Below are 12,469 nucleotides of genomic sequence, written 5' to 3' on the forward strand. Positions count from 1 at the left end.
ACCTTTGGAGGGAGTTGAAAGTCCGTGTTGCCAAGCGAAAAGCCAAAAACATCACTGCTCTAGAGGAGATCTGCATGGAGGAATGGGCCAACATACCAACAACAGTGTGTGGCAACCTTGTGAAGACTTACAGAAAACGTTTGACCTCTGTCATTGCCAACAAAGGATATATTACAAAGTATTGAGATGAAATTTTGTTTCTGACCAAATACTTATTTTCCACCATAATATGCAAATAAAATGTTAAAAAAACAGACAATGTGATTTTCTGGATTTTTTTTTCTCAGTTTGTCTCCCATAGTTGAGGTCTACCTATGATGTAAATTACAGACGCCTTTTATCTTTTTAAGTGGTGGAACTTGCACTATTGCTGACTGACTAAATACTTTTTTGCCCCACTGTATGTCTCTGATAAGATAAATTCCAAAGTTTCACATATTCATCTGTACTATTGATTTATGCAAAGTTTGTTGAGTATAGCTCCCATTTAAGTAAATGAAGAAGGTAGTATTTTATTCCAACCTATTGAATTTAACTCCTTTTTACAATAATTAACAATAAAATGATAATTAAATATTATAAATATAATTTGCAAATAGAAAATGATTATGTCACCATTTACATAATTTAAAGTATTAAAGTATTTAAATACATTTAAAGCATTGGTAAATAATAAAGTACTCAATTGTATGGCTCAAATGTTCTCAGGCTCAATGTAAACATTTTCAGGCTGTTTTATATTTTATCTACATACATTTTTTTTACAGACATATTTAAGGAACCGAATATTTGGATTCTTGTGGTCAAGAATGGGCAGGGAGTTCTGATGTGAATAAATGAAGGTGTCTTTTTGTGCTCCTTTTGGCAACAGGCTGATCAAAAAAATTAACTTCAATATTTCCGTCACTGAACGCTTCCCTCCTAGTATCTTCACTTGTGGTATTTTCTCTTACTTTTTGCTGCGTTAAGGTGATACCTGAATTTCCAGGTCTTCTTGAAGGAGAAGTTCGGTCTTTCATGAAACAAAAACAAAAACATATAGCTGACAGGAAGTTTTTCTTAAAGTTTTCATTCATAAAAGCATATACAATAGGATTGCAAATTGAATTAAAAAATCCAATTGTTTGCACAACAGCAAATATTATCTTGATTGTGACATCATGATACTCATTTTCAAAGTTGCCTGAAAAAATAAAAAGAGAAACACATAAAAGTAGAGGAAAAAATAATGTACAGTATTGTTAAACCTGTATTGTGGCAGTAAGTATTTGGACAGATTACAGTTGATCAATAATGGTTTTGTTCTGTATTGTATTTGATTTGTTGTTATCAATTATTTTGTTTTAGGAATAATGGCAAAGCTGAAAAAGATATAATTACTAGGGAGACATTTAAAAGCTAAGCATTATTGCAAACAAAATTACTCGTAGGTATAGAAAGATGAAATGAGTTATTTTGTCACATTCATAGCAGTATCTGCATTTAGTTAGATCATTCTACACGATATAATATATGATGAAATGTGTATATATTTATAATTAAAGTCTATAAAAAGAGACAAATTCAGTATATGGGCTAAAGCAGTTGTCCACTACTAGGACAACTATTTCTTAAACTAAATGTTCTGCCCCCATAAAATAATGAAGCATATACTCACCTCCTGTGCTGGTTCAGTTCCATCGGTGTCAGCACTCATGGTCTTGAGGCTGTGATGCGGTGGAGTGACACGATGTGCCAAAGCCCAATCAATGCTGGTATCACTGTCTCTGCCTTTGGACAGACTGAACACGAAGAAGTCCGGGATGAGCTGCAGCCCGGACTTCCACTTCATATTCAGTTTGTCCAAAGCTGATTGTTAGCCAGTTTCACATGTCACAACACTGCCTCAAAGCCCCTGGGAGAGCAAGCGCCAACAGTGCTGGAATAATGATGTGCAAAAGGTGGTGTCATTCAAAAGCATGACAAAAGCTCAATGGCCAAGATAAAATCAAAGAAATTTAATAGTACAGGTTTTTCAAGTCAACACGTTTCAGGCCACGTGCACACGTTGCGGATTACTCTGCCGATTTTTCCAGACTGTTTTTGGTAAATCCGCAGGTAAACCGCACTGCAGATTTCCTCCGGAATTACCGTTGATTTACCATGATTTTTTTTGCAGATTTTGTGCGGATTCCACCTGTGGTTTTACACCTGCGGATTCCTATTATGGAGCAGGTGTAAACTGCTGCGGAATCCGCACAAAGAATTGACATGCTGCGGAATAAACAACGTTACATTTCCACACGTTTTTTTCTGCAGCATGTGCACTGTGGATTTTGTTTTCCATAGGTTTACATGGTACTGTAAACTCAGGGAAAACTGCTGCGAATCCGCGACGGCCAATCCGCTGCGGATCCGCAGCAAAATCCACAATGTGTGCACAAACCCTCAAGGTTCTGCACGACCTCTTCATCAGGACAAATCAAGTTTTAGTCCTGATGAAGTGGTCGTGCAGAACATTGAAACCTGTTGACTTGTAAAACCTGTACTATTAAATTCCTTTGATTTTATTGTTTTTCCTGTGGTATTTCTGACCGGTGTCCTGCAGCAGCTGCTATATACACCTTTCTCATGTTGCTAGTATGCATCCTCATCAGGTGAGTGGTTTCACATCTTCACCTTCTCCATACCATCAAGACCCTATTGCGCTTTTTGTCTCCTAGCCTTCTCTCCTCAACACCGCTGGAGTGGAGCTGGCATGGGAAGTGAGTATAGGTTTTATTATTTTATTGGGTGCAGAACTTTTAGTTTAAGAAATGGATGTGCTAGTAGTGGACAACCTCTTTAAAGAAGCACTCCCATTAAAATTGTTATCCTATTCATATATTGCAATCATATTATATAGCACTGTGTACTTAGAGTTGCTCAATTTGCCTTTCTATTCAATTAATTCTTGTTTTTTCCTTTTTCCTTCTCTTTTCCTTTACATCACATGATAAAAAAAATTGACAAGCTGAATCTTTCTAAGCTCTATGTAGAAACAGGAGGACAACTTTTATATGACTCGTAAGTCAATGCAAAATCCCTAGTAGGCGGTGGAGAGAGGCAGCTGGGTCAGGAGTTGAAGATGGTAATGATTTATGCAGGGATAAGAGACTTCCTATTTCTACATAGAGCAGATAAAAGAGAAGAATGAATTGGGTAGAAAGTCAAAAGGAGCAAATGTAAGTGCTATATAATATGATTGCAAGTAGGGTTGAGTGAAACGGATCGGTCATTTTCAGAAGTCGCCATGTGGGGTCGGCCATGAGGTCGGCGATCTTCTTATCGGGTATCGGAATTCCGATACCGAGTTCTGATATTTTTGCGATATCAGGAATCGGTATCGGGATCCATATTTATGTGTAAAATAAAGAATAAAGATAAAAAATATTGATATACTCACCCTCGGACGCGCCCTGGTTCTAACCGGCAGTCTCCTGTTGTGAATTCTGCTTTTGGGTTCCCTCCAGTGGTTGTAGGTGGTAATGCAGTTGTCCCTGAGTTGCAGTCCTGGTCAGGTGTATCTGCTGATTGCAGTTCTGACTGGGGTATTTAGGTGTGCAGGATTCATTAGTCCTTGCCAGTTGTCCATGGTTCTGGGAGGTTTTGGATCTTTGTCTGGTTCCTCTTGCCTTGCTGCCAATTCAGCAAAGATAAGTGTCCGGTTTTTGTTTCTGTGGCACACATGCTGTGTGCTTAATAATTCTGTGCTATTCATTTGTTTTCTCTTGTCCAGCTTAGATTGTGTCAGTGTTTTCTCAGTCTTGTTGGATTCTCTGGAGTTGCAGATATACGCTACACATTTTTAGTTAGATGGTGAAATGTTTTGTATTTTCTGCTGTGGATATTTTTGGAAGGGTTTTAATACTGACCGCTTAGTATTCTGTCCTATCCTTTCCTATTTTAGCTAGAGTGGCCTCTTTTGCTAAATCCTGTTTCCTGCCTGCGTGTGTCTTTTCCTCTACTACTCACAGTCAATATTTGTGGGGGGCTGCCTATCCTTTGGGGTTCTGCTTTGAGGCAAGGTAGAATTCCTATTTCCATCTATATGTATTTAGTCCTCTGGCTGTGTCGAGGTGTCTAGGATTTGTTAGGCACACCCCACGGCTACTTCTAGTTGCGGTGTTAAGTTCAGGATTTGCAGTCAGGACAGTTTGCACCAACTCCAGAGAAAGTTCCATGCGGCTCCAAGGTCACCGGATCATAACAGTCTCCCCTCCTAAGAATGAGCGAGTGAAGGACCTGCGGTGACGTCGCGGCTTGTGATTGGTCACGTGAGCAGTCACATGAGCGGTCACACGACCAATCACAAGCCGCGACGTCATCGAAGGTCCTTCACTTGCTCATTCTTAGGAAGGAAGGCTGCCGGCTAGAACCAGGGCGCGTCCGAGGGTGAGTATATCCCTATTTTTTATTTTTATTCTTTATTTTACACATTAATATGGATCCCAGGGCCTGAAGGAGAGTTTCCTCTCCTTCAGACCCTGGGAACCATTAGTATCCCATTGCACTGCATTGGGTTTCGTGTTTCGGCCGACCCCGACCCCGACATTTCTATAGGATCGGCCGATTTCACTCGACCCGACTTTTGAGAAAGTCAGGTTTCGTGAAACCCGACTCGACCCTATAAAAATAAAAGTCGCTCAACCCTAATTGCAAGTATAAAAACTTTGATGGGAGTGCTTGTTTAAAGTAAATATCTAATCTACAGAACCATCAATTGTTTTATGGAGCAAAAAACATACAGGCAGGAACAGTAGTTGTTCTGACTAGCTATGATATCTCCGGTTTCAGGCAGTGACCCTCCTGCTTCATTTCACCTCATGTCAACACAGCAGTTTGATCTTTTCTAGTCTCCTCTGTTAACCCTCCGTCACATACAACTGATCTGACAGGCGCTTTTCTTTTACTTTCATTTCTCCTTCCTCACCAGATTGTGAGGAAACCCCCTCCCTCCAGGTAGTCTTCTGTCTCTTGAAGGTCTGTGAAACCTGATATCACAGTTGGATTTCAGAGCTTCAGGGGAGAGGATATAGCTGCACAGATCTCTCAGGCTCATTGTATGTGAATACGTCACATTCAGTAAGGTTGGTATTTTATGTTTTTATTCATCACAATAGTTTATTTAGCTTGTTTTATGAATGTATAGCACAAAATGTGAGGATATTTCATAGAAATAAGGGAGATTTTATAAAAGAAAGTGTGCTGCTCAGGCATATACAGTAGTTCCCTAACATATTCCTTCTCTTGCTTCAGATTATCTGCTGAAATGGAGAGGAAAATGTACAATTTATCCAAACAACTTGATGTTGAGGAAGTAACAAACATGCTGTTAGATGATAGAGACCTCACACTGAATGAGGATTTAGGAGAGGAAAGTGAGATTGATTCTCATGATGAGGTGGAAGAATGTGTCCTGGATTCTGAAACAGAGCAAGATGGTGACAGTGGTGAGGATGAAGAAGTTGGATCATATTATATTGGAAAAGATAAAAATACTAAATGGAACAAGAAGCCATTCCAGAAAAAACGTACTTCTTCTATCAACACTTCATGATGATGCTGCCATCGATCCTGGGACTGGGGCAGAAAAAACCCCGGAGATAATTACATTTTACAATGCCACCAAAGGGGGTGTGGATACAGCAGATCAGATGTGCTCCACTTTCAACGTCAGCAGAAACATCAAACGCTGGCCAATGGTCATATTTTTTGCTATGTTGAATTTGGGTGGTATAAATTCACAAGTAATTTATCTTGAAAACAAGCTTGAACCACTCCGTAGACGATTGTATCTGAAAAAATTGGCCCATGAACTAGTACTTGGAGAGCTACGCAGGAGAAGCGTGAAAACAATCGGTATCCCCTCTCGCCTTCAAGTTCAGCTCAAAAGGTTCCGCCCAGAAGATGATGGTGAAAAGTCACCATCTGCACCACCTCACAAAAGAAGGAGATGCACCACCTGCCAAACGGAAAGCGGAACCAGAAGGCTTTCAAATTATGAATGTCTCAAATGTCATAAAGCAATTTGCCTGACACATGCAAAAATGGTGTGTAATTCTTGCTATTTGCTCTGCAAGTGTGACTTTTCTGGGGAAACCTCAGCTTCTACTTCTGATTGAATATGTTTTTAATAGTACTTAAGGTACCTTAAAATTAAGTTTGTGTTCAAAAATTTTCTTTGTACATTTTTTTGAGAGAGTCGAACTGGGGACTATTTGGCGGGAGTTTTGAAAAGTTTGTATTTCATAGTTATTAGTTTTATGTTAAGTAAATGTTTTTTTTTTGCAACTGATTATGTGTAGTCTCTTTTATTACATCCCTATGAAGGTCACTGATCACTTTTAAAGCACTGAAATTGCAAACATTAGATATTATAGGTATTTTTCCAGCAGGCGCCTGACAGGCACATTGTATGTGAACTCGTTAGTCCGAATATTGTATGTGACGGAGGGTTAAAGGAGTGTCACTGCCGATGTCATTCTGATTGACAGCCATCTCCTTGCAGCAGGGAGCCAGCTATCTGTCAGGATAACATTGACAGTGACACTCCATCAACACAGCAGAGTAGAAGAAGCTATTTCTCTAGCATCTACTCAACATGATGTCTCAGGAAGCAGAAGAATTGCCAACAGGAATGGTCTGTGATCACTTTGAGCTGGCAGAGATCAGGCAGGTAGTTAGCAGTTACTTGCCTGTAAGTTTTTCACCCCATAGCAAAAAATAATCAAAATCTCAGATAACGCCTTGCGAGAATTCTTACACAAATATAGATGGCAGATGCAGGACACATCAGCTCAGTAGTATATCAAACAAATTTGATCAGAAAATACAGGAAATATAATTAATCCCAGACTTTAATGTGATACCACTAAGGTTTGTTTTTTACAGATGATGCTACATTATAGACAAACTGACCCCTAAACTACCAAACTTTACAAATATCACTTGATTGCATTGAGTTTAATATACATTGTAATCTCTCCAACTAAAGAAACTTTAGGAACGCAAATTATGTCATGGTTTTCATAACATCACTATGAAATACATATGAAAGCGTATTTTACCCTCTAAATGTATAACATTGACTGTTCCACAGAATGCCATGAAGGGGCTCGATCCTAACTGTACAACTGATCATCAGGAACCATATACTGACTGAACAAACTGTCTGTTGTAGATAAAAATGATTAATACCTCGTATATACCACTGGACCATTGGTGATCTAGTGTCTGGTACCATCAGGAAGAAACCTCTCATTTTGGCAACAGTTAATTGGTAAACTATGGTCACTGGTAGTCGTTGGTGAGAGTATCAGAGGTGATTAGGGCCTAAAGGCTGATTGTAACCTCACAGAGTATGATTGCTGCTTCAGGATAAAAAATTTTTCTAACAAGGAGTGCATCAGAAATATATGAGTACTAAGGTGTCACACTACTACATGTGGAATTTATTATGTAAAACTGTCAGGTTGGATTACAAAATTTGGTGACTCTCAGGTATTTTATACCAATTTAACTTCAATCCTCAACGACCTTGAGGTTTTCAGTTTTTGCGTTTATGTTTTTTGCTCCGTCTTCCCTATTTTTTGGTCAGTATTGCTGAGTCAGGGCGTGTTTTTTGCTGGACAAGTTGTACTTTTGAACTACACCATTGGTTTTACCATTTTATCGTGAACTGGAAAACGGCAACAAATTAATTGTGGGGTAAAATTCCAAAAAAAGTGCGACTCCACAATTGTTTTTTGGGTCTTTTATTACCTTGTCCACTAAATGCCAAAACTGGCCTGCCATTACGAGTTATTATGAGTTCACAGATACCAAACATGTCTAGGTTATTTTTTATTTAAGTGGTGAAAAAAAATCCAAAGTTTGCAAAAATAAAATATATGGCGCAATTTTCTGAGACCCGTAGCTTCTCCACTTTTAAGGATCTGTGACTGGGTGTGGGTTTATTTTTTGTGTGCTGAGCTTACATTTTCATTGATACCATTGTGGTGTAGATTCGATGTTTTGATCGCCTGTTATTGCATTTTATTGCAATGTTATGGCTACCAAAAAAGGTAATTCTGGCATTTTGATTTTTTTTCTTGTTACGCCATTTACAGATTGGATTGATTTTTTTAAATATTTTGATAGATAGAGCATTTCTTTACTTGATGATACCAAATATGTGTGTATTTTTACTGTTTAATACTGGATGGGGTGATTGGGAGGTGATTTAAACTTTTATATTTTTTTAATTTTTTAAATACTTTTTTAAAAACACTTTTGTTCACTTTCAATGACTTCAATAGTCCCCATGGGAGACTAGACAATAAGATGCTGCTATGAGTGCAGACCATAAAAATTAATATATATATATATATATATATATATATATATATATTTATATATATATATATATATATATATATATATATTTATATTTATATATATATATATATATATATATATATATATATATATATATACTGCTCAAAAAATAAAGGGAACGCTAAAATCCCACATCCTAGATATCACTGAATGAAATATTCCAGTTGTAAATCTTTATTCATTACATAGTGGAATGTGTTGAGAACAATAAAGCCTAAAAATGTTCAAGGTAAATCTCAACTAATATCCCACAGAAGTTTGGAGTTGGAATGATGCTTATTATCAAAGTGGAAAATGAAGTTACAGGCTAATCCAACTTCAGTGGAAATGCCTCAAAACAAGGAAATGATGCTCAGTAGTGTGTGTGGACCCCATGTGCCTGTATGATCTCCCTACACTGCCTGGGCATGCTCCTGATGAGGCGGCGGATATTCTCCTGAGGGATCTTCTCCCAGACCTGGACTAAAGCATCTGCCAACTCCTGGACAGTCTGTGGTGTGAGACATGATGTCCCAGATGTGTTCAATCGGATTCAGGTCTTGGGAACGGGCGGGCCAGTCCATAGCTTCAATGCCTTCATCTTGCAGGAACTGCTGATACACTCCGGCCACATGAGGTCTGGCATTGTCCTTCATTAAGAGGAATCCAGGGCCAACCGCACCAGCATATTGTCTCACAAGGGGTCTGAGGATCTCATCTCGGTACCTAATGGCAGTCAGGCTACCTCTTGTGAGCACATGGAAGGCTGTTCAGCCCTCCATAGAAATGCTACCCCACACCATTACTGACCCACTGCCAAACCGGTCATGCTGAAGGATGTTGCAGGTAGCAAATTGCTCTCCACAGCGTTTCCAGACTCTGTCACGTCTGTCACATGTGCTCAGTGTGAACCTGCTTTCATCTGTGAAGAGCACAGGGCGCCAGTGGTGAATTTTCCAATCCTGGTGTTTTTGTGGCAAATGCCAAGCTTCCTGCATGGTGTTGGGCTGTGAGCACAACCCTCATCTGTGGATGTTGGGCACTCAGACCATCCTCATGGAGTCAGTTTCTAACCGTTTGTGCAGACACATGCACATTTGTGGCCTGCTGGAGGTCATTTTGCAGGGCTCTGGAACTGTTCCTCCTGTTCCTCCTTGCATAAAGGCTGAGGTAGCTGTCCTGATGCTGGGTTGTTGCCCTTCTATGGCCCCCTCCACATCTCCTGGTGTACTGGCCTGTCTCTTGGTAGCGCCTCCAGCCTTTGGACACCACGCTGACAGACAATGCAAATCTTCTTGCCACGGCTCACATTGATGTGGCATTCTGGATGAGCTGCACTACCTGAGCCACTTGTGTGGGTTGTAGAGTCCATCTCAAGCTACCATAAGTGTGAAAGCACAACCAACATTCAAAAGTGACCAAAACATCAGCCAGAAAGCATTGGTACTGAGATGTGGTCTGTGGTCCTCACCTGCAGAACCACTCCATTTTTCAGTGTGTCTTGATAATTGCCAATAATTTCTATCTGTTGTCTATTCCATTTGCACAACAGCATGTGAAGTTGATTGTCAAACAGTGTTGCTTGCTAAGTGGACAGTTTGATTTCACAGAAGTTTGATTTACTTGGAGTCATATTCTCTTATTTAAGTGTTCCCTTTATTTTTTTGAGCAGTGTATATGTGTATATACTGTGTGTATATATATATATATATATATATATATATATATATGGAGAGATAATAATATATATATATCTATACATATAGATAGATATGGTCTAGCAAAGTATAAAACTAATTCACTTTATCGCTAAATGCTGTAAAGTGGAAAAACCATCGAAATGCAAGAATTGCGTTTTTTTGGTCATAGCTATAATTTAAAAAAAGCAATAAAATGGGACGAAGACATAGTATGTTCCCCAAAATTGTATAAAAACACCAGTTTGCCCCATAAAAATAGCAAGCCGCCTCACAACTTAATTCATAGTAATATAATAAATATAGGACTCAGGAAACTGACAAGAAAAATCAGGTTTTTTTTTCTACAAAATTCTGAATCTTTTAAAGCAAATGAAATACTATATATTAATATACATGTTTGATATCTTTGTAATTGTATTCACCTGTATAATTACAATGTTAGATACCGAATTGCATATTTTTCACCATCTCATCACACTTTTTTGCTACTTTTTTACTACCATATTATCAATTTTTTATCACTGTGCATAGTAAAATAAATGGTGTCAATCAAAACTACACTCAGTTCCACGAAAACAAGCCCTCATACGTTAATGTCAGTGGAATAATAAAAACGTTATGGCTATTTGAAACGGGAGAGAAAAAAATGAAAACACCATAATGAAAATCGACTGTGCCCTTTAAGAGTACTTTTCACTCAGGGGCGGATTATAAGAGGGTCAATCTGGGCGGTAGCTCAGGGCCCAGTGGTGTGGGGGGCCCTGGGCTACCGCACAGATTGCCCGCCAGACGCCGCCATCAGGGCATTACTGCACGTGCCCCTATCATTTATGTGCCCTCGAACCCGGTGGGAAGAAAGAGGGAGCCCGCATCGGGCCTCGTCTCATCTGCTCACTGGACCCCTACTGGCACTGCGGCGGTTTCCTATTGACGTGCTGGCGCGCGCACGCACGTCAATAGTTAACAACAACAGCCACCAGCCAATGGGAGGTTGGCAGCTGAAGTCGGCCGCAGGTGAAGCGCACACATCGCCGGCGTCTGACGTCATTGTCAGTCGCTGGCGAATGCGCGCTGCTGTAGGGAGCTCGCCTCCTGGAGCGCTGGTCGGGTGAGGAGAACTCGGTTTGTTTTTTTTTTTTTTTTTTTTGTTTTTTGATAACCTAACGGTGGAGACACTGGGGGCAATGCTGGAGGACACACTGGGACAGATGATTGCTGGACACACTGACTGGGGCAATGCTGGAGACACTGGGGCAATGCTGGAGACACTGGGGCAGATTGCTGGACACTTTGGGGGCAATGCTGGAGGACACACTGGGGCAGATGATTGCTGGAGACACTGGGGCAATGCTGGATACACTGGGGCAATGCTGGAGACACTGGGGCAGATTGCTGGACACACTGGGGGAAATGCTGGAGGACACACTGGGGCAAATGATTGCTGGACACCCTGGGGCAATGCTGGAGACACTGGGGCAATGCTGGAGTCACTGGGGCAATGCTGGACACACTGGGGCAGATTGCTGGACACACTGTGGGCAATGCTGGACAATTGGACATACTGGGGCATATTGCTGGATAGGACACACTGGGGGCAATGCTGGACATACTGGGGCAGATTGCTGGACACACTGGTGGCAATATGCTGGACACACTGGGGCAGATTGTTGGACACACTGTCTGGGGGCAATGCTGGAGACACTGGGGCAATGCTGGAGACACTGGGGCAATGCTGGAGACACTGGGGAAATGCTGGACACACTGGGGCAGATTGCTGGACACTCTGTGGGCAATGCTGGACAATTGGACATACTGGGGCAAATTGTTGAACACACTGTCTGGGGGCAATGCTGGACACACTGGGGCAATGCTGGAGACACTGGGGCAATGCTGGACACTGGGGCAGATTGCTGGACACACTGTGGGCAATGCTGGACAATTGGACATACTGGGGCAGATTGTTGAACACACTGTCTGAGGGCAATGCTGGAGACACTGGGGCAATGCTGGAGACACTGGGGCAATGCTGGACACTGGGGCAGATTGCTAGACACACTGTGGGCAATGCTGGACAATTGGGCATACTGGGGCAGATTGCTGAGCACACTGGGGGCAATGTTGGACACACTGGGGCAGATTGCTGGACACACTGGGGGCAATATGCTAGAGTCAGACACTGGGGCAGATTGCTGGACACACTGTCTGGGGGCAATGCTGGACACACTGGGGCAGATTGCTGGACACTGGGGCAATATGGTGGATATACTGGGGCAGATTGCTAGACACACTGGGGGTAATATGCTGGACACACTGGGGCAGATTGCTGGACACACTGGGGGCAGGACTGGAGGCATGGGCAGAATGTAGATACGGGGCATGATTGGAGACACGGG

The 12,469-nt window shown here is 41.1% G+C and overlaps 1 protein-coding gene across 1 annotated transcript in view; it reads right to left on the reverse strand.

The window, feature by feature from the left end:
- Positions 1-489: 489 nt before the first annotated feature.
- QRFPR (pyroglutamylated RFamide peptide receptor) overlaps positions 490-12,469 on the reverse strand; it is a 202,850-nt gene continuing 190,870 nt past the window's right edge. Inside the window, exon 6 of the mRNA XM_069745739.1 lies at positions 490-1,183. Within this exon, the coding sequence (XP_069601840.1) occupies positions 804-1,183 (380 nt within the window). The 3' untranslated portion in view covers positions 490-803. The remainder of the gene's footprint in view (positions 1,184-12,469) is intronic.

Source organism: Ranitomeya imitator, chromosome 1 (genome assembly GCF_032444005.1).
Source record: "Ranitomeya imitator isolate aRanImi1 chromosome 1, aRanImi1.pri, whole genome shotgun sequence".
NCBI classification, from domain to species: Eukaryota; Metazoa; Chordata; class Amphibia; order Anura; family Dendrobatidae; genus Ranitomeya; species Ranitomeya imitator.